General features: G+C 43.1%; 1 protein-coding gene across 4 annotated transcripts in view; it reads left to right on the top strand.

The window, feature by feature from the left end:
• sacs (sacsin molecular chaperone) overlaps positions 1-23,655 on the top strand; it is a 117,884-nt gene that overhangs the window by 57,462 nt on the left and 36,767 nt on the right. For 3 of the 4 annotated variants that reach the window (XM_063054191.1, XM_063054194.1, XM_063054192.1), the window contains 3 exons: positions 1,965-2,111; positions 4,327-5,809; positions 8,573-8,664. In XM_063054191.1, coding sequence (XP_062910261.1) covers positions 1,965-2,111; positions 4,327-5,809; positions 8,573-8,664 — 1,722 coding nt within the window. Of the gene's footprint in view, positions 1-1,964; positions 2,112-4,326; positions 5,810-8,572; positions 8,665-23,655 lie in introns of those variants that run through there. The other variant, XM_063054193.1, reaches the window with a different exon arrangement.

Genomic DNA, 23,655 nt, shown 5'->3' with positions numbered 1-23,655 from the left:
GATCCTGCCATGAACCCACGAATACTACCTAATTATTTCTGTTCTTTTTGTGCAATTTACTTATGATAGATTTGTATTGTTGTTGCATTGTACTGTTGCTGCAAAGCAACAGATTTAATGTCCTAAACCTGATTCTGATTCTGACTGCTGATGCTTAGGGAGCTCAGTCCACGTACTGACCTTTGCTAATGAATCATGTCAGTTCAGCAGCACTGCAAGAAGATGCATGCCACCACACTGTACACAGAGATGTCAATTCCTCCCATTTGAGCTGGGAATTGCATTGGCAGCTGATTGTGGGCAGAAGTAGAATTGAGTGGAAAGTATTTCATGATGGGAATTAATAGGAAAATGCTTGACCATAAAATGTGAGACATGGAGATCAATGAAAAGTAAGATAGGCAGTAATTGAAAGAAGAATGATAAAATTAATATTGATTGATGGAAGGACAGCTTCCACTCCTTGTACCAAGTGTGAATAGCTTTCCTCCAACAGAGTATTAAGGAGGATGGATATTTGTTCGCAATATGTAGGGTAGATAATTCCTGATGTTTTAAGGTTGGTACAAAGCTTCAAAGGTTTCAAAGGTACATTTAATGTCAGAGAAATGGATACAATATACATCCTGAAATGCTTTTTCTTTGCAACCATCCACGAAAACAGAGGAGTTCCCCCAAAGAATGAATGAGAGTTAAATATTAGAACCCCAAAGTCTCCCCCAGCTCTCCTCCCTCCCACGCATAAGCGGCAGCAAGCAATGATCCCCCCTCTCCCCCCCCACTGGCAAAAAAAAAGCATTGGCACCCACCACCGAGTACTCAAGCGTGAGCACAGCAACGGCAAAGACACAGACTTGCAGTACTCCAAAGACTACTTGTTTACCCAGTATTCGACATACCACAGTCTGTCTGTCTGTCTCTCTCTCTCCTCTCTCTCTCTCTCTCTCTCCCTCTCCCTCTCCCTCCCTCTCCCTCCCCCTCCCTCTCCCTCTCCCTCTCCCTCTCCCTCTCCCTCTCCCTCTCCCTCTCCCTCTCCCTCTCCCTCTCCCTCCCTCCCCCTCTCCCTCTCCCCCCCTCTCCCCCCCTCTCCCCCCTCTCCCCCCTCTCCCCCCCTCCCCCCTCCCCCCTCTCCCCCCTCTCCCCCCCTCCCCCCCTCTCCCTCTCCCCCCCCCAATAAGGGAGAAAGGCGTGTCTCTGTTTCATAGCGAGAAGGGAGACATAACAAACAACTCGCTGGTTTACGATGTTAGGTCCGTTGTGTCACTGTTTTCCGAGCTCTGTACCCAAAGATCTTGGGTTTCTGGGCACACAGCCTTAGATCTTCCATCTCCCACAGCACACTGATCTCCTTCCCGGACACTGACCTTTGAACCCCCATCTCCAGAACCACGAGATCTTGGCCATCCAAAGGTGAGCTGAACTCTTAGGCTAAGTCCTCGGCATGCCGAATAACAGCCAGTCGTGAAACCCCAAGAGGGTGTCCCATTCCGGCAAAGAACCATAGTCAGCATGTAACTCCAGGTCAGGGTCTTCAAAAGAATCCTGAAAGGGAAAAATAGAGATATTAAAGATGGAAATAAGAGCTTTTTCTGACAACGCAAGCAAAGGAGTTGCCGTCAGGTGCCATTAATCCTCCTAAGCTCCTCCTCCTTAACACTGATACTTACTTTTCCTGCTTGTGAAAAATCTCTTGAGATCTGTATTCCGAATACATTTTTATTAAAATGAATTAGTTGGTATTATGTAAATGCTAATATTCCAAAAACATTCACTTGAATGTATGTCCATGATCCCCAGATCAAGGAGATTTGAACCCAGTCAGGTGATTGGTGACAGCAGGTATACCTTTAGAGTTATGGTAAAATCAGTAGGAGTAAATTTCACATGGAACTTGCACAGCTTTTCCCTTCCAAGACAATGGAGTGTCTAGGTGAATTTGAGTAAAACATCTATTATTTCCACAGGATCAGCTTTGTACTCGTATAATAATGCAGTATTTACCCCAGAGGATTGGCATGGAATTCAGGAAATAGCAAGAAGCAGGAAAAGAGATGATCCCTTGAAAGTTGGTCGCTTTGGGATTGGTTTCAATTCTGTCTATCATGTAACAGGTAAGTGAATGGCTCAATTTGCCACCATTGGTGTAGTAAGTAAATAGAATTTCTGTAAATATTTTCCTGTACAATTATATTTTACAAGGAACCTGTGTCTAACTTGCCTTTTTCACACTTCGGTATTGAAGAAAGGAGAACAACTATTTAATTCTGGCTTCTTCAAGCCTGGTGCTACAAATTTAGACCCAACAATGGAGATGTAGGAAGGTTGTTTTCTATGTTGGAGTGGGGGGGGGGGTCTAAGACCAGAAGATAGAGTCTCAGAACAGAGGGATGTTCATTTAGAATGGAGATGAGGAGGAAGTCCTTTAGCCAGAGAGTGGTGGATCTGTGGAATTCATTGCCACAGGTGGCTGTGGAGGCCAAGTTATCGAGTAGATTTAAAGCAGAGGTTGATAGTCAGGGCATGAAGGGTTACAGGGAGAAGACAGAAGAGGGAAATGGATCAGTCATGATGAAATTTGTCCATTTTGGAACTTTTCCATTGTCTGTCTGCAGCTTGGCATCCCATTCATGTCCTGTGTGACTGAAATTGATTCTACACTTGAGTGAAATTTTAACTCATGTTGGATCCAACTGTTTAATTCTTAGATTAGACTGTTTAATTGTTATTTTCTTTGCAGTTTAACAATTAATTATCTGCTTGTATTTTAAGTATTGCTTAATAATGCATATAACAGTTTAATATGCCTCTAGTGGCTATACAAAGTATAATTTTGGAAAGCTCTGGAAGCATCTTAGTTTTGCATGAAGTGAATAAGTGCTTTCTCATTGATTAATTTGTATTGCAGTATTGAAGAAGTGCTTTGTAATTGGTTTATTCCTATCAATAGATTTGAAAGGAATTTTTCTTATCTTGGTAGTATAAAAATAGCTGTTTCTATGTTAGATACCATCTTTAGTTTCTTTCTTCTTCAACTAGTAGACCACTATCACTGTTCTGATCAATCTTCATCATTTAGCCCTACTTTCGCTATTTCCTTAAAATGTATTTGCCTGCTGGGTCCTTATTATTTCAACCAAATAATTTGTGTGTAAATTCATTCAAGAACACATAAGCAATGTTGGTAGAGCCTGTTCTTGATGGTTGACAGATAGCAGATTGTATTGGTTATGTAACCTAATTTTTATTACTCAATCAGCCCAAACACCTTTCAAAATTTCTCCCATTTTTCAAACAAAAACTAAAATTCAAGATTGAGTTCAAATAAGTTGAATGTAATCTGAATCTTATCTGTCCCCAATAATGGTGGTCGGGCTTGTGTGATCTGAACTTTATCTGTGCCCAGTAATGGCGGTAGAGCTTGTGTGATCTGAAATGAGGCCACTGTTTCTGCAGTTAATATCACAATCCAGCCTTAAGTTTAGTAATCTGTTCATGGAATGCCCAGAGATAGGATCTCAAATGTCTCCTGCGGGAAGGTAGCACACAATAGATCCTGTCAGGACTTTGTTGCCATGAAACCAAATCCAACTCAGATCCAAGAGACTCTCTTTTCTGTTAAGTTGCTAATTGCACCTCTCGGGGAGTGTACTGGTGCAGGATCAGATTTGGAATTTTAAGAAGTCGTCATTCACCAATAAGGAAAACTGTTTCCTCCTCTATATTTGTCTACAGATCCATGTTATGAACTCTCAAAGTTTGGCTGAATAAAGTGTTAGATGTTTAGCATGGAGATGCTGGCAAGAGAGGGAAATGTTTTGATGAAATGGTGTAGCATATGACTTTTTAAATCCAGAAGAAATGCCTTGCTTTTAATTGGCAGAAACCAGAGTGAGGAGAGAGACCATTAAAATGGGAAGTGGTGGGGTTTCGGGCTGGAGAAGAGAACTTAATTACTTTCATCCCACTATATTAGATTCAAACTAGCAAGGACATCAGCTCTGATGTCACTCATATCATTAGAGGCTGATGAGGAGACTGAAGATTTTTCGGGCCAGTAGGCAGATCAATAACGGAATTTTTTTATATTTTAGAGATACAGCATGGAACGGGCCCTCTGGCCCTTTGAGCTGTGTCACCCAGCACCTGACTGATTTAACACTAGCCTAATCACGGGACTGTTTACAATGACCAATTAACCTGCTAACCGGTGTGAATCCTCGATTACCTGATAATATAACTCTTAGTGGATAATTGCTGGTGAATAGAGTAATAGAAGGACAAAAATATAGATATCTAATGCGATCTAAAATATATTTCTTCACACAGATGTGCCTTGCATATTTAGTGGGACTCAGATTGGAATGTTGGATCCCCATCAGTCACTTTTTGGATCCTGTGAATCAGGTCAAAGTTGGAATCTAACAAGCGATCGAGATGAAATTAATGAATACCCAGACCAATTTGCACCATTCATTGGAATTTTTGATAGCACCAAAGAAACTTTTAAAGACGGCTTCTTTCCTGGCACCATTTTCAGATTCCCTCTCCGTAAGAAGCCATCCTATGTGAGCAGCAATGTTTACAATAAAGAGAAAGTTCTTGAGTTGTTTGAGTCATTCAAAGCAGATGCCAGCTCTGTTTTGCTTTTCCTTAAAAATGTGCAAAGTGTGACGTTGTACAGCAGGGAATCCAGTGGGACAGAGCGAATGCTTTTTAGGGTGAATGCCTCTGAGGGTAAGGAGCTGAAGCATGAGAGGCCAAACTCCTTAAAGATCCTAAGGACTGCTGCAGATCGGTACTGCAGTAATATTCCAAACCACAGTGTGACATGTGTGACCTACCATGTGGACATAATGACAGAAGATGTAACCTCAAAGGAAGTAAATGAAATGTCCTGGCTCGTCTGCAGCAGTATTGGCGGCAGAGGAATGTGCAATGAACTAGATTGTTTGGCTGAAGACTTGAAGTACATTCCCAATATTGGCATTGCCATGCCTCTCCTTGGTAGAGAGGAAGTGAAAGGGGCTGAGGCTGAGTTCACAGGGCGAGCATTCTGCTTTCTTCCTTTACCTCCAGGGGAAGAAAGCAAGACTGGTTTACCGGTGCACATCAGTGGTTTCTTTGGACTGACGGATAACAGGAGAAGTATTAAGTGGAGAGAAGTGGACCAGTGGAGAGACCCTGCTGCTCTATGGAATGAGCTCCTAGTTAGTAACGTAGTTCCAAAAACGTATGCCACCCTCATTCTAGAAGCTATAAAACGAATGCAGACTGGAAAAGATCAAGATTCTCCATTAACTCCCGAAGCAATTCACAAAGTATGGCCTGATATTAACAAAATCCGTGTACACTGGAAGCCAATTTTAGAGCCTCTCTTTAAGGAACTGATTCAGCATCCTGTTATCTATTCAATAAATAACCGCTGGGTGAAAGTTGACTCGGTTTATTTCTGTGAAATGGACATCAGCAGTGATTGCACAGAGCCTGTGCTCAACTTCCTCACGAAGGTGGGAGTGCAGATAGCTCAAGTACCTGCAAATGTCTCCAGTGCTGTGCAGGCCTTCAGTTCTGATGCAAGGAACCTAAAGAAAGTCAGTCCTACTCTAGTACGGCAGATGATTAGGAAATTTCGACACCGAGGCAGTGTTGAGGAGAAACTTCAACTTCTGGAGTACATACTGAGTGACCGCAACTTTGGAGAATTGATTGGATTGGAGCTACTTCCTCTACAGAATGGAAGCTTCAAATGTTTTGACTCCTCTGCAACAGACAAGGATGCTATTTATATCACCACAGATGATCATCCTCGGTAAGATTTCATAACATAAAATGGATCTGTGTTTGAGTTGTGCAGGGGAACGGGGAGATTGGAGCTACAGGATTACTGCTCACCAGCGTCATTGAGATCTGATTTGGGAGTGATAGAGAACTGAATGGTCAGGGGAATAAGCAAGTGGATGTCTAGAATGGAGGAGATTTGTGGCCAAAAAATAGCTGAAACTTTGCTTTCATCAGTACTACCAGAATCAGGTTTAATATCACTGGCATATGTCATGAAATTTGTTGTAATGTGGTTGGAGTACATTGCGATGCATAATAAAATCTGTGGACTGTAGTAAGAAGTATGTATATATATTTAAAAAGTTAAATGGGTAGTGCAAAAAGACAAAAAGAAGTAGTGAGGTAGTATTCATGAGTTCAATACCCATTTGCAAATCTGTTGGCAGAGGGGAAGAAGCTGTTCCTGAATCATTGAGTGTGTGGCTTCGGGCTTCTGTACCTCCTTCCTGATGGTAGCAATGAGAAGAGAGCATGTCCTCGGTGATGGGTCCTTCATGATGGACTCTGCCTTTTTGAGGCATTGCTTCTTGAAGATATCCTGGATGCTGGGCAGGCTAGTGCCCATGATGGAGCTGACTGAGTTCATGACTTCCTGAAGTTTATTTCGATCCTGTGCAGTACCCCCCCCACCCCCACCCTCCCAATACCAGATGGTGATGCAGCCTGTTAGAATGCTCTCTACGGTACCTCTGTAGAAATTTGTGAGTGTAAATTGCAATAACAAGCATTAGTGGGTGAAAACAAAGCAATCATGAAATTAGGTTAGACATTAGTGCACTTGATACTCAAGTTCAAGTTTATTGTAATTCAACCATATGCATATATACAGCTAAATGAAATAACATTCCTCTGAGATCAAAGTGCAAAACACAGTACATAAATCCCATACAGCACACAAAATAAAATTTTTTTGCTCATGAGCCATGCATTGAATGACACTGGTCACATTGCAATGCAAATTTCGAGTAATGCTGACATAAGTTGGTGCTCAAAGCTCCATCAAAGATGAATTTATTGTCATATAGACAAATGCATGTGTGCACGGATCCAATGAAAAACTTACGTTTAGCAGTATCATAAGCTCATAGCATCATGTAAACAACACTCACAAGAAAAGCATAAAATATCTATAAATTATACACACTGTTTACAAGAAAAAACACAATTAGAACAATAAACAAAGTCCATTTTAGTGTAAAGTGATCAGATTGGTCACAGTGTTGCTAAACTGTAGAGATTAGAGATTTGCCTTTTGGTTCAAGAACCTAATGGTTGAAGGCCATGCGGCGATAGTTTGTGGTACAATCTGAAGAGATTTAGTATTGTGATTTTTGCTTTATCTGTTAGTTTAGAGGTACACCCTTTTGACATGAGGAAGCTTGACCCGGCAACCTCAGAACTGAATGAATGTTCAAACAGCTCCAAAAACACAGAGGGTATCAAAACTAACAGGAAATGCTCATTGCAACTTTTAGCGACTGAGCTCCTTATTCCATAAGTGCCTTGAGAATCCCCCAGGGATCGTGTTCTATTGTCTGTTCAGGATGGAATGTCAGGACCTCTGAACACGATGCAATTCCAAGGAATCTGTAGAACCTGCAGCTGTCTTGGGCCAAGTCCCTTCATCAGGACTCTGATAACTCTAGTTCTGATGATGGATCTCGACCTGGAAGTGATAGGATATTAGTGGAGAGTGCATTGGTCTCATCAAGTTTCCATTATCCATTAAACTGAAAGCACCCCTGGAGTAAATATCCAATAGGTGTGATTCCCCTACTGTAGCTTGCTGCGTGTGGCACAGCTTTGCAAACAGTAGGCAGCAGTCAGTGGCAGGAGCAAAAGTCCAGGAGCGCGAGCCTCAGAGTGAGGAAGCAAAATCTAAAGATTGGTGGGAAGAAGAGGATGACCAGGGCTACAGGAGTATTACTGCCTGACTGTAGCAGCTTCAACTTCCTGCTGAGTAACTTACTCACTTGATTACTGAGCAACTCCCTTTATACAGAAATGCAGCTTGAAAAGTTAACATTCCCAAAGGAAACCAACGAAGAGTAGCGTAGGCCCCTTACTGATGCCACAGAATGTCAAGCAGTGAGTGAAGAGAGCAATAGACTCATGCGTGCTCCTCTGCCCCTGCAGGAAAGCAGTCAGGCAGTACAGCTCCCTTCTGTCCATGGAGAATGGCCAGCTGCTGACAGGCAGCAACCCTTTGCTGTTAAGCTACCATGGATCTTGGGTGCACTGGAGAATATAATCGGCCTAGATGTGGTATCTCCATGCTCAGAGAATATATCACCATATTTCCTGGTGATATATCTCTGTTCCTGAGAAGGTTCACGCTGCTCTTCTGTGACAGAAGCAGAGAAACTTTTTAATGGGCTTTGTGCTCCATGCCAGATGCCAGGTGGACTAGGAGGCATCAGTAGGGGACTGCCATTGTCCTTGCAAAGAAATGTGAAGATCGTGCTGGCCTAGCTCAGCAGGGGCCATGTGTTGACCAAATCCTGTGTGGTTCTAACATTTTGTTCTGTACTTTATGTTATTGGAGGATCTGTTATTACCACAATGGTAAATTGAGTAATTACAGACCCTCTGGCTTTATTCCCTATGACTGACTGTTGAGTCTGTACATCATCTGACTGTTATTGAAGCATGGAGTCACCAGACGAATCTGCAAGAATAATTTCCTAAAATGCAGAGATGACCTTTGATTTCTTTTCCCCCTCCTTAATAGATCACTTTTTCCCGGACTGGAAGGGAGATTTCTAGCTGAAAATTTGAAGCCATCTCTCCTGTCTGCCCTGAGGGAAGCTGCGGAAAGCCGAGGTAAGACGCATCTATTGGAATACATTTTACTGCACACTTGTGTTTCACTCCATTTTCCTGCAGCATTTGGGGGTAGGTTTCATACTGTTGGAGAAAGGCTCTAATATGACACTCTGAGACTCACTATATGAAAGTGATGTGGTTTTGTGAAATGGGACTTCCTCCGTTCTGGGAAGAATATTGCAGGCTGAACTTTTCACAAACTTGGTCCCTAAAAGCATTGGAAAGCCAAGCTCTCTAGCACACCCCCAATGAAACTCTTGACAGACATAGCTTGAAAGGAATGAATTTCGATAAGAACATAATTATTGTACCATCCAGTGGTATAAAGCGAACTTGCTGTACTGATAGGGGTCCTGATATACTGGGATTTCTAGGTGTCATTTCTCTTCTGGTACCAAAATCACCTTCCTCCACCTGTTGCCAACTTTGGCTGTAGTAACATCAGAGGTCTTGAGTATTGAATCCTGGCACCTACTGCACTTACAGACTTTGGCCCAGAATCAATAGGTAACAAGAACTTTGTTTCAAACTCATCTTGAATGTATTTTTCCCTGGGGCATTTTCTCCGGTTAACTAATTTTTTTGGAATATCTAATATTCTGACAAAATTGAGTGGCTGCAACATTCATTAGTAAGCTTTGTCACAACTTATTAATGCAGGTGCAGCTCTTTAAGAGCATAAGTTGCAGGACACTTACAACAGGTAAGTCTCCTTAGGCACCATTGATCTCTTCGGGAGAGGAGACAAGCGAGACCCAATGAACTGACTTGGTGATGTACATAGGTTCCTTGTTTGCAATGACATTTAAAAAAAAATTCTTAGCCTTATTTTCAAATCTCTCTGACTTTGTCTCCTCTTCTCTCTGAAACATCCATTAGTCATACAGCTGTGCTCCTCAAATTCTGGTCTCTTGATTGTAGCAAACTTGTACGTTCCACCTTTTGGCAGTTGTGCCTTCAGCTGTCAAGGATTAAAGGATTAAAGCTTTGGAATTTTCCCTTCCCTATCCACTCCATATTTATCTTTCCAACTTTAAGAAGAATTTTAGATTTACCTCTTTGACCAAGTCTTTAATTGGTTACTTCTGGTGAATCAAATAGTATTTTCCAATTTCAGTGAAATGCCCAATAAATTGCTGACTAGACCTGGCTGTTCCCTGCTGCCCTGGACTGTGTTGTTGAAAACAGTTCCACTTCAGTGTTCTGTAATCAAAAAAATGGCTTGTCTCTGTTTCAAAAACAACGCATACATGATGCTGGAAGAACTCAGCAGGTCAAGCAGCCTCCAGGGAGAGGAATGAATAGTCAATGTTTTGGACCGAGACCCTTCCTCGGGACTGGAAAGGAAGAGGGATGAAGCCAGAATAAGAAGGTGTGGAGAGGGGAAAGAACATCACCCAGCAGGTGATAGGTGAAACAAGGTGGGGGGAATGTGGGTGGGTGGGGGAGGAGTAATGAAGTGAGAAGCTGGTAGGTGATAGGCAGTAGGGCTGAAGAAAAAGAAATCTGATAGGAGAGGAGAATGGACTGTGGGAGAAAGGGAAGTAGAAGTCGGAGCACAGGGAGGTGATGGGCAGGTGAGAAGAGAAAGGGTAGGTGGGGAGCTAGAATCAGGAATGGAAAAGTGGGGAGAAATTTACCAGAAATTAGAGAAATAGATGTTCATGTCATCAAGTTGGAGGCTTACCAGATGGAATAGGAGGTTCCTCCAACCTGAGAGTGGCTTTATCATGACAGTAGAGGAAGCCATGGTCCAGCATGTTGAAAAGGGAATGGGAAATAGAATTAAAATGGTTGGCCACTGGGAAAACCCACATTCTGTGGTGGGCAGAGAGAAGGAGCTGTCTAACCGATGTGGAAGGGGCTACACCTGGAGCAACGGGTGCAGTAGGTGACCCTGACAGACTCGTAGGTGAAATGTCGCCTCACCCGGAAGGACTGTTTGGAGCCCACTATGGAGGTGAAGGGGCAAGTGTAGCACTTGTCCTGCTTTCAGGGTTAAGTGGCTGGAGGGAGATCATCAGGGAGGGACGAGTGGCCAAGGGAGACGTAAAGGGTGATTCCTGCAGAAAATGAAGGGTGGGTAGCAGAGTAAAATGTGCTTACTGGCTGCTCTGTTTAAAAAAAAAAGTGCTTTTAGCTTCAGATGGCAGGATCAGAGTTCTTATTGGAGACACGAGAGATTGCAGATACTGAAATCTAGAACAATAAACTATCTGCTAGGGAACTCAGCAGGTTGAGCAGCATCTGTGGGAGGAAAGGAGTTGTTGACGTTTCAGGTTGAAACCTGTCGATATGGAGGGATTACACCCACAATTTTGATAATTCCTTTTCTCCCACAGATACTGTGTGATCTGCTGAGTTCCTCCAGCAGATTGTGTGTTGCACAAACTTCTGATTGGTTCCTGACACATAGTTTCTTGAGCTATTTTACATTCAGTGTTATTTATAAATAACAAACAAATTTGCAGGTACAAATTTTGAATTAACTTGTTACCAAGAGCTGAAGAGTTTTATCAATAGAGCTTGGACATCCAGTCATGGTCTAGTCATGTCTCATGTGCCGGAGTGGGAGGAGTTAACGTGGAGTGTTTGGTACACTTGCCATTTCTGGAATTTCTGGGACATCTGCCGCAATAGGAGTGAGAAATTTCAATCTGGCTTGGGTGCCAATATATACATTGCCTGCATATCTGAGACATTTTTAGAAAAGGGTCAGATGTTTGTATGTAGTAGACTCTGCTTCTAGAAGATAGAACCGTAGAACATTACGGCACAGAAACAGGCCTTTTGGCCCTTCTTGGCTGTGCCGAACCATTTTTCTGCCTAGTCTACTGACCTGCACTTGGACCATATCCCTCCATACACCTCTCACCCATGTACCTGTCCAAGTTTTTCTTAAATGTTAAAAGTGACCCTGCATTTACCACTTCATCTGGCAGCTCATTCCACACTCCCACCACTCTCTGCGTGAAGAAGCCCCCCCCAATGTTCCCTTTAAACTTTTCCCCCCTCACCCTTAACCCATGTCCTCTTTTTTTTTTTCTCCCCTTGCCTCAGTGGAAAAAGCCTGCTTGCATTCACTCTATCTATACCCATCATAATTTGATATACCTGTATCAAATCTCCCCTCATTCTTCTACGCTCCAGGGAATAAAGTCCTAACCTATCAACCTTTCTCTGTAACTCAGTTTCTCAAGTCCTGTCAACATCCTTGTAAACCTTCTCTGCACTCTTTCAACCTTATTAATATCCTTCCTGTAATTTGGTGACCAAAACTGTACACAGTACTCCAAATTCGGCCTCACCAATGCCTTATACAACCTCACCAATGCCTTATACAACCTCACCATAACATTCCAACTCTTCTACTCAGTACTTTGATTTATAAAGGCCAATGTACCAAAAGCTCTCTTTACGACCCTATCTACCTGTGGTGCCACTTTTAGGGAATTTTGTATCTGTCTTCCCAGATCCCTCTGTTCTACTGCACTCCTCAGTGCCCTACCATTTACCTTGTATGTTGTACCTTGGTTTGTCCTTCCAAAATGCAATACCTCACACTTGTCTGTATTAAACTCCATCTGCCATTTTTCAGCCCATTTTTCCAGCTGGTCCAAATCCCTCTGCAAGCTTTGAAAACCTTCCTCACTGTCTCCAATCTTTGTATCATCAGCAAATTTGCTGATCCAATTTACCACATTATCATCCAGATCATTGATATAGATGACAAGTAACAATGGACCCAGCGCTGATCCCTGTGGCACACCACTAGCTGGTCTTGATTTGCATCTACCTTTGTCACTGAACTACACTTTGGCTTTGGATGCTCTAGAAGTTTCATAAAAGTCATCAGAATTTTACAGTTCAGGATCCAGACGATGAGTGAGGAGCTGGAGGAATGGAGTGTGACTTGTGCCTCTGGGGAGACTTTGGGAGTGGAGATTGAATTCATAGTTGTGAAGCATAGAACCAGATTCTATACCTTGTGCTGTTCCAACATTCCCTTCTCCACCCTGGAAATTTCAGGCCCGAAATTATGACGAGAGTGTTGAAATTGGAAGTGACCATACTGATATTAGTGATTATTGTACAGGCACAGAGTGTAATACTGGAGCTATTGGATTTCTGCATGAGTGTCTCATAATACTAATTTACCTATGAGGTTCTAGCATGACATTTGGCAGGACCCTTGAAAAAATGTTAATCTTCCCTGTGTTTCATGTTAGTGCACTGAAAATGACAACAACGAACATAAGTAACTACTTGAAGGTTTAAGTGCATTTGTTTTATGTGAATAACATAAAGCAAAATGCTCAAACAAAATCTCATTTTCATTGATACTAAACAGACACTACTAAACAGACATTGGGTATTCATTTTACCATTGTCTGCTTCTAGAGTTCCGTTCATTTAAAAGGTCCACTTAGGCAAAGGGATTAAATTATAAAATCCGTTCGTCTGGCAGAATAGTGTTTCTCAGTCCAGTTAATGTGAGAGTACATCCTAATCATTTAGCTTGCATTGCATTTCATTGCTGTTCTGTATTGACATTTTGAGCTTGCAATAGTGTGGTGATTAGCGAAATGCTTTACAGCGCCAACTGTAAAATTGGGGTTTGATTCCCACCACTGTCTATAAGGAGTTGGTACGTTCTTCCATTGACCTCATGGGAGTCCTCTGGGTACTCTGCTTTCCTCCCACATTCCAAAGGCATATGATTAGTGTTAGTGAGTTGTGGGCATACTGAGTTGGTATTGGAAACGTAGCAACACTCATGTGCTGTCAACGCATTGATTAGAAGTAAAACGATGCAATTTGATTTACATGTGACATATAAAGCTGATCTTTATCTTTTTAAATCTGTGAATTATGTTCAAATAATTTGTATAATTGAAAAAACAGAATTAAGGAGATGTCCTCCTCCTTCAAAGAAAGATGCTTCCCTTCCCCCATCATCAACGCTGCCCTCAGCCGCATTTCTTCCATTTTGTGCGCATCTGCCCTTACCCCATCCTCCCACCACCCACCTACACTCCATCCGCCAAAAAAAAAGTGGGATCTCCTAGTGGCCACCCATCTTAATTCCACTTCCGTTTCCTATTCTGCTATGTCATTCCATGGCCTCCTCTACTGTCATAATGAGGCCACACTCAGGTTGGAGGAACAACACTTTATATTCCATTTGAGTAGCCTCCAACCAGATGGCATGATTTCTCAAGTTTCTGGTAATGACCCCCCGCTTCACCCACTATCCTTCACCATTTCCCATTTTGCTCTCTCACCTTATCTTCTTACTTGCCCGTCACCTTCCTCTGACGCTCCACCCCTTCCCTTTCTTGGATAACCTTCTGTCCTCTACTATCGGATTCCCCCTTCGCTAACCCTTTATCTCTCTCACCAATCGACTTCCCAGCTCTTTACTTCATCCCGCCCGTCTCCTGGTTTGACCTATCACCTGCTACCTTCTATTTCTTCCTCCCCTCCCCCCACCTTCTTGCTCTGTCTTCTCATCTTTTTTTTCCCAGTCCTGATGAGGGGTCTCGGCCTGTATTGTTGACTGTACTTTTTTCCGTAGATGCTGTCTGGCCTGCTGAGTTCCTCCAGCATTTTGTATGTGTTGCTGATATAATTGTTACTGTCTCCTTTGTGATGAGTTGGAATACTAACTTTAGTGGAAAAAAACTGCAAGGTTATTTCATTGAGAGTATGTTAGTGGATCTTTTCAGGTTTAGATGATTACCAAGAAAGTAGTTGGTAATTGAGGCCTGAAGCCGTATATATCTCATGTGTAATATTAAACTATGCATGCTAGTCAGTGCATTGTACCCATCTTTGAAATTGTAATGAATCGAATTAATGCTGTGAATGGAGATGGATATTTTGGCACTAATCTTTTATTGTCCGATAGACCAGGCCAGCATGTCTCAGGCCGTGTATAATAAATAAAGTTATGTCCAGTATAATGCAAGAACAAGTACCATAGTAAAGTGGCATGGTGTCTTGGTGGAGAAACTGGAAAGTTGTAGACAGTAGTAATAGACAGTCTTATTAGGAGGAATCAGCATGACTTTGTGCACGGGAAGTGGTGCTTGATGAACCTTTGAGTTTTTTGAAGAAGTTATCATAAGCATAGATGAGGATAGGGTTGTGGATGTTGTCTAACTGGACTTCAGCAAGTCAAAGTAAGTTTATTGTCAATGTATATAGAAGTCACCGTATACCACATCGAGATCAATTTTCTTGCAGGCATTGACAGGAAAACAAAGAAATGCAATAGAATTTATGAACAACGATACACAAGCAAAGACTGACAAGCAACAAACAACCATTGTGAAAAAGAACAACCACGGCCTTTGACAAGGTCCTGCATGGCAGAATGATCTGGAAAGTTGAGTCCAATGCAACCCAAGGAGAGCTAGCTAGGCCAGGAGTCCCCAACCTTTTTTGCATCACGGACCAGTTTAATATTGACAATATTCTTGTGGACCGACTGACATGGGGGCGGGGTGGGGGGGAGGGTTGCCAACGGGCAAGAGTAGCAGTCAAATACGTAGTGTGTCCCCCGAGAAAGACTACCATGACCATGAAGCCTTGCACGGGCACATGTGTGTACATGCCAATTTTTTTTCTACAAATCGTTTTTGGCGATTCTGTTCAGTGAAACTACAGTGTACATACATTAGTTCTACTTTATACAGGCTGTGTACTTATCATATCATTCCTGCTTTTACTATATGTTAGTGTTATTTTAGGTTTTATGTGTTATTTGGTATGATTTGGTAGGTTATTTTTTGGGTCTGGGAACGCTCAAAAATTTTTCCCATATAAATTAATGGTAATTGCTTCTTCGCTTTGCGCCATCTTGGCACGAAAAGTTTCATAGGAATGCTCTATCTTAGCGGGGGAAATACAGGACAAGGGCGGTCCTGTATGGGACAAACCAATTTAGCCCAATATAAGGGATGTCCCAGCTAATATGGGACAGTTGGCAACCCTGGGGGGGGGGGCTGTTAATCACGACCAAAATATAGGTGATATGTCAACCATAAGTCACTTATAAGTGGCTATTACACTCAATTTTGTTTCTAAAAGGGTTTATGTAACGAATTTAATATTAAACACACAGCGCATATTTTCCTCGCATGAATATAGTGATAAGTCAATTATAAGTCGCTTATAAGTCAATAGCATCATAACATTTTAAGAAACGTTTGGATATTAAACACACAGCACATATTTTCCCCGTATGAACATATAAAATCATTGCAACACACCAATATCGCTGAATCAGTGGGAGCCCTGGGCTTGTTTCCCTGCAATGAGACGATCCCATCGAGGGGTGATTGGAGACAGCGATACTCGAAGAGGGTTCCTTATGTCCAGTCTATTCTGCAATTTAGTTTTCATTGCATTCATTGCAGAGATATGTTGGAAATGGAAGCAACGTTTTCAGTGCTTTCGTGGCTATCTCAGGATATTTAGCCTTGACTTAGATGCAGAATGCCGGCAGAGATGTTATGTCAAACATACTTTTCAGCCCACTGTCATTTACAAGCTGGAGGAGTTGATCTTTTTCCCGTGCTGACATGGATGATGCGTGCGTTCAAGTTCAACAGTGGATGTGACAGGGAATGAGGAAAGGTGCAGCTGACTCATATCGCCAAATCATATCATTTCCTCGCGGCCTGGTAGCACATGGTTTGCGGCCCGGTACCTGTCCGCAGCCAGTCGGTTGGGGACTGCTGAGCTAGGCGATTGAAAACTAGTTTGGAGATAGGAAGCAGAGGGTGGTTTCTTCGAATGGAGACCGGTGACTAATAGTGTGATGTTAGGACCCTTGTTATTTATGTAAGTAATTTGATTGCAAGTGCACAAAGCTTGATCAGCATGTTTGCAGGTTTCATGAAATTTGGAGGTGTTGTTGACAGTGAAGAAGGTTATTGTAGATTACAAGAGGATCTTGATCAGGTAAGGAAGTTAGCCAACAAGCCGCAAATGGATTTCAATAAAGAGTGAAGTGATGCATTTTTGGAAGCCAAACAGTGCAGGACTTCTACTGTGATAGCACACTAGGGAATGTAATGAATAGAGGGACTCAGCAGAGTTCATTCCTTAGAATGTAGGAGAATGAAGGATGATCTTATAGAAATGTTTAAAAATATTAGAAGCATAGATAAGTGGATGGTAACGGTCTTTTCCGCTATGTCTTAGTCTTATAACAAACAACAATTAACTCTGAGTGGGTCAATCATAAGCACATTTATTTTACTTGCTGCAAGGTAAGACCATCACTGCACAAGAGCTTCAAAAAAACAGATAGCATAGTCACTCCTTTATGCCCTAGTACAGATACAGTTAAAAGTCATTCTGTACGTCTGCTTAATCAGCGTACTTGGCATTCTTCCAGTAATGCATCTGCTTGTCTTTCTGCAGTTTGTTATATACTCAAGGTCCACCAGCATAATGTTGCCTGAATGCTATTAGAAGAGCACGCTGGTACAACACAGGTTCCATTTTGTTATAGACAAAAATGCCTTTTTGTTGCTACAAGTAATTTCCACAGGGATATAGATTTTAGGTGAGACTTAAAGGGGACCTGAGAGGGGGTGGTGAGTATACGGAATGAGTTGCCAGAGGAAGTGGTTGAGGTGGGTACAATGCAACATCTAAAAAGCATTTGGACAGGTACATGGAGGGGAGAGACTTCACGGATGTGAGCTGAATGGTGGTTACTGGGGCCAGCTGGGAGGACACTGTGGTTTGCATGTTCCATTTGGGCTGAAGGGCCTGTATCCCCACAGTATTGTGTTGTAATTCTATGAGTATGATTTAAAAAAACTCTTAATGACAACTACTGCTGAAGAAAGTAGTGAGGGGAGGTGGGGTGATGAGCAAGGGCAGATGGGATTAAAGGTTAATGGACAGTACCAGCATGAGGAACACGAATAAAGCAGAAAAAGTAAAAAAAACAAATCAAAAACAGCAGGAATTCTGCAGATGCTGGAAATTCAAGCAACACACATCAAAGTTGCTGGTGAACGCAGCAGGCCAGGCAGCATCTATAGGAAGAGGCGCAGTCGACGTTTCAGGCCGAGACCCTTCGTCAGGACTAACTGAAGGAAGAGTGAGTAAGGGATTTGAAAGCTGGAGGGGGAGGGGGAGATGCAAAATGATAGGAGAAGACAGGAGGGGGAGGGATGGAGCCGAGAGCTGGACAGGTGATAGGCAGAAGGGGATACAAGAGGATCATGGGACAGGAGGTCCGGGAAGAAAGACGGGGGGGGGGGTGACCCAGAGGATGGGCAAGAGGTATATTCAGAGGGACAGAGGGAGAAAAAGGAGAGTGAGAGAAAGAATGTGTGCATAAAAAAGAGCAACAGATGGGGTACGAGGGGGAGGTGGGGCCTAGCGGAAGTTAGAGAAGTCAATGTTCATGCCATCAGGTTGGAGGCTGCCCATACGGAATATAAGGTGTTGTTCCTCCAACTTGAGTGTGGCTTCATCTTTACAGTAGAGGAGGCCGTGGATAGACATGTCAGAATGGGAATGGGATGTGGAATTAAAATGTGTGGCCACTGGGAGATCCTGCTTTCTCTGGCGGACAGAGCGTAGATGTTCAGCAAAGCGGTCTCCCAGTCTGCGTCGGGTCTCACCAATATATAAAAGGCCACATCGGGAGCACCGGACGCAGTATATCACCCCAGTCGACTCACAGGTGAAGTGATGCCTCACCTGGAAGGACTGTTTGGGGCCCTGAATGGTGGTAAGGGAGGAAGTGTAAGGGCATGTGTAGCACTTGTTCCACTTACACGGATAAGTGCCAGGAGGGAGATCAGTGGGGAGGGATGGGGGGGACGAATGGACAAGGGAGTTGTGTAGGGAGCGATCCCTGCGGAATGCAGAGAGAGGGGGGGAGGGAAAGATATGCTTAGTGGTGGGATCTCGTTGGAGGTGGCGGAAGTTATGGAGAATAATATGTTGGACCCGGAGGCTGGTGGGGTGGTAGGTGAGGACCAGGGGAACCCTATTTCTAGTGGGGTGGTGGGAGGATGGAGTGAGAGCAGATGTACGTGAAATGGGGGAGATGCGTTTAAGAGCAGAGTTGATAGTGGAGGAAGGGAAGCCCCTTTCTTTAAAAAATGAAGACATCTCCCTCGTCCTAGAATGAAAAGCCTCATCCTGAGAGCAGATGCGGCGGAGACGGAGGAATAGCGAGAAGGGGATGGCGTTTTTGCAAGAGACAGGGTGAGAAGAGGAATAGTCCAGATAGCTGTGAGAGTCAGTAGGCTTATAGTAGACATCAGTGGATAAGCTGTCTCCAGAGACAGAGACAGAAAGATCTAGAAAGGGGAGGGAGGTGTCGGAAATGGACCAGGTAAACTTGAGGGCAGGGTGAAAGTTGGAGGCAAAGTTAATAAAGTCAACGAGTTCTGCATGCGTGCAGGAAGCAGCGCCAATATGTTCCTATCTATGTTCCGTGCCTATTCTGGTATCTGTCCCCCACTTTTCCTTCGCTACATCGACGACTGCATTGGCGCTGCTTCCTGCACGCATGCAGAACTCGTTGACTTTATTAACTTTGCCTCCAACTTTCACCCTGCCCTCAAGTTTACCTGGTCCATTTCCGACACCTCCCTCCCCTTTCTAGATCTTTCTGTCTCTGTCTCTGGAGACAGCTTATCCACTGATGTCTACTATAAGCCTACTGACTCTCACAGCTATCTGGACTATTCCTCTTCTCACCCTGTCTCTTGCAAAAACGCCATCCCCTTCTCGCAATTCCTCCGTCTCCGCCGCATCTGCTCTCAGGATGAGGCTTTTCATTCTAGGACGAGGGAGATGTCTTCATTTTTTAAAGAAAGGGGCTTCCCTTCCTCCACTATCAACTCTGCTCTTAAACGCATCTCCCCCATTTCACGTACATCTGCTCTCACTCCATCCTCCCACCACCCCACTAGGAATAGGGTTCCCCTGGTCCTCACCTACCACCCCACCAGCCTCCGGGTCCAACATATTATTCTCCGTAACTTCCGCCACCTCCAACGGGATCCCACCACTAAGCATATCTTTCCCTCCCCCCTTCTCTCTGCATTCCGCAGGGATCGCTCCCTACACAACTCCCTTGTCCATTCGTCCCCCCCATCCCTCCCCACTGATCTCCCTCCTGGCACTTATCCGTGTAAGCGGAACAAGTGCTACACATGCCCTTACACTTCCTCCCTTACCACCATTCAGGGCCCCAAACAGTCCTTCCAGGTGAGGCATCACTTCACCTGTGAGTCGACTGGGGTGATATACTGCGTCCGGTGCTCCCGATGTGGCCTTTTATATATTGGTGAGACCCGACGCAGACTGGGAGACCGCTTTGCTGAACATCTACGCTCTGTCCGCCAGAGAAAGCAGGATCTCCCAGTGGCCACACATTTTAATTCCACATCCCATTCCCATTCTGACATGTCTATCCACGGCCTCCTCTACTATAAAGATGAAGCCACACTCAGGTTGGAGGAACAACACCTTATATTCCGTCTGGGTAGCCTCCAACCTGATGGCATGAACATTGACTTCTCTAACTTCCGCTAGGCCCCACCTCCCCCTCGTCCCCCATCTGTTACTCTTTTTTATGCACACATTCTTTCTCTCACTCTCCTTTTTCTCCCTCTGTCCCTCTGAATATACCTCTTGCCCATCCTCTGGGTCACCCCCCCCCGTCTTTCTTCCCGGACCTCCTGTCCCATGATCCTCTCGTATCCCCTTCTGCCTATCACCTGTCCAGCTCTCGGCTCCATCCCTCCCCCTCCTGTCTTCTCCTATCATTTTGTATCTCCCCTCCCCCTCCAGCTTTCAAATCCCTTACTCACTCTTCCTTCAGTTAGTCCTGACGAAGGGTCTCGGCCTGAAACGTCGACTGCGCCTCTTCCTATAGATGCTGCCTGGCCTGCTGCGTTCAAAAACAAATCAAGTTGGGATGGAAGTCAGGTGTGATGTGAACAAGGAATGACCCAGAAATAGTGCACATAAATAGGCACGGTAACAGGAGTATGAGTTGGTGCTGAGTGTGTGGTTTCTACAGAGTTACAGCTTGGAATATGCCTTCCCTGTACCATTGTTCATTCGTCTAAAATAATGAAGAGGAAATGATGTAGCGCCCCATGACTACTGTGCTCAACCATTTAATCTGTGCCCTTTTCAGATGAAGTTTGTAAATTTGAGAGCAGTTTGAGTAAAAACAATACTGTAATGCCCTGCCAGACTTTCCTACCTACCAGATATCTGAAACATGGTAATCACTGGTGTTTCCTCCTAAATTGTGTTGAATGAGACTGTGTTATAACTTGTAACTCTACTCATACAAAAATTCTGAGAAGTTGTGCTGAACAATATTGTATGCTTACAGACTGTGAATGAGAACATTCTGATGGATGTAGTTGACTAATTAAGAGGCGTTTTTCATTGTTTTATTTTTGATATATATCTGTGAGTTAATCATGGTTAGACATACCGAATAACAATGGGGGAATTCAGTAAGTAATCTGGTGGAAATTATGTTTGAGAATAATACTTCTATAATTTTCTTTCTCTCATGAAAGCAAAATAATAGATTTTTTTAACTCAAGCAATGTGTTACCAGTTTAATTTCTAAAATGTAAGCACTTTATTCTTCTACAATATGGGCATGCATTCCTCATATCAAGCAGCAATATTAGTATTGAGAGTTATTGCCACATTGACCAGTGATTTGACATTTGCTGGATGCAGTATTTGTAGACTGCTCTCGTGCATCCTACGCTTGATATATAAGCATTTTACCAATGAAAGTATGCTTAAACTTTAATCTCCAACACCAGTAAGCCTTTTTATGATTACCATTAATGATTGTACATTTTCAATTTAACAAGAAAATGGCAGATTTGCAGATGCCTCACAGAATAAATCAAATTCTAGCTAAAAGCTGAAATGATTATTTCCTCAGGACGATTATTTGTGGATGACACAGTGGCTCAGCTGGTAGATCTGTTGCTCTAGAACTTTTGTGACCTGACCTGGGTCCATTTCTGTTTTTGTTGAGTTTGATAGCTCCCCATGACTCTGTGGGTTTTTTTCTGGGTGCTCTGATTTCAGCCCACATTCCAAATGTTGGATGGGTTGGTGGATCAATTAGCTACTGTAAATGTCCCATAGTGTGCAGGTGAGTACTACACTCTGGGGGTGGGGGTGGGAGAGGGAGTTGATGGTGAGAGTAAAATGGGCTAGGGTAGGACCAATGGCAACAGGTGCTTGATAGTAAATGCACACTCAGTGGGTTGAAGGACCTGTTTCAATGCTGATTCTATGACTCTTATTTATACTTGATGATTTTCAATAAGTTAATGGAGCTTTATGAAGATATTTCTGCCTCTGATAAAAATCTGGGTATTAAATACTGAATTTCAGTCGCAGATTTTCTGCATAGTGTTATAATATAGAGCCAATGGATAGGGGATTTGCCATTTCAAACATCAGGTTTTGAAACAAGTTGGTCTACTATTTTGCACTTAACGATGTAATAGCTTATTTTAACAAAGATATTAAAAGTAAAGTTTAAAATTTATTTTGACACAGCTGTCCATTCCTGTAGTAGACTGCTCTTCAGTTGTTTCTCATTTTCTTCAATGAAGTTCAGTACTGTGCAAACGTCTTATTTGCATTTATATAGCTAGGGTGCCTAAGACTTTTGCATAGTACTGTTGTAATTTTATGTATTGCACTGTACTGCTGCTACAAAAATAAACAAGTTTCATGATGAATGTGAGGGAAGATAAAGCTGATTCTGATGTGAGTATCTATTGTGGACTGAGACTGGGAAGGAGGCAGGGAGAGGGGAATTACGGTTGGGAAAAGGGGAAGTGAGAGGGGAGGGAGCGGGAACCACTGGAGAGACAGTCTATAATGATCAATAAACCAATTGTTTGGAATTTGCTCCTGCCAGGTTTACAAACTTGCTCTCCACTCCACATTGACAAATACAGTACTATGCAAAAGAATCAGGCACCCAAGCTATATATATGTAACTAAGACTTTCGTACAGTACTGTAAGTGAAAACTAAACCAAAAAGAAATAATGTGGCATGTATGTCATTTTGAAAAATGTCCTTGAAGAATCTGAAGTTTTACAATTTTTAAGAAATTGCATTACAAAGCAGAAAGAATTTGAAAATTGATTGATTGTGAACTCAATATCCAAAACTTATTCCTTGCTGAAAAATTAGTTGAACTGGCAGTGGTTTTGGCCCCTGTGCATGTTTAGAGCAGTATTCTTTTGTTTATGGATTTCTAGCTCTGCAGCTTGGATAAGTTGTGGGAGAGGTGAGGACAAGGTGTCCAGGGACTCGAGGGTGTCCAGTGCATTGAAGTTCGTGTAGGATGATGAGAGGTATTGGGAATAGGAACCATGGGAATCAGGAGCTGCTGGTTGATAGTGAAGGAGGGAGAAGGGGAGATCACCTTCACCTCAGGGTGATGAGCAACAGGGTCCAGTGGACTACTGTGGGGGGGCCACAAATTCTGAGTTGGGTGCTGCAGGGAGCACCTGCAGATGTTCGGTCCCAGCTAGTAGTTTTATATGGGCGTTGAAGTGAACTGTTAGATCTCTGCTAGCAAAGACTGAGCAGAATCTATTCTAATTCATAATAGAATTTTGAAATTGCCTAATCCTTTACGGTGCACTCTATCTCTGATTTGATGGTCTTTAAGGCATGACGAAATCTGTCTGGTTTCAAGATTTTGCATCTGATGAAGCCAGCTCAAATACATAGAGCCAAACCAAATTTTGCCAAACTAATAAAGTTGATGCAAAACCTGACTAAATGATACATGGATTGAATGATGATCACTTAAATTCATTTGGATTATAGACACGAGGTACTGCAGATGCTGGAAATCTAGAGCAATATACACAATGTGCTGGAGGAGCTCTGCAAGTCAAGTAGCACCTATGGATGGGAA

This window comes from Mobula hypostoma, chromosome 7, assembly GCF_963921235.1.
Source record: "Mobula hypostoma chromosome 7, sMobHyp1.1, whole genome shotgun sequence".
NCBI lineage: Eukaryota > Metazoa > Chordata > Chondrichthyes > Myliobatiformes > Myliobatidae > Mobula > Mobula hypostoma.
The sequence above is the reverse complement of the archived record's forward strand: the minus strand, read 5'-3'. Positions and strand labels throughout refer to the sequence as shown.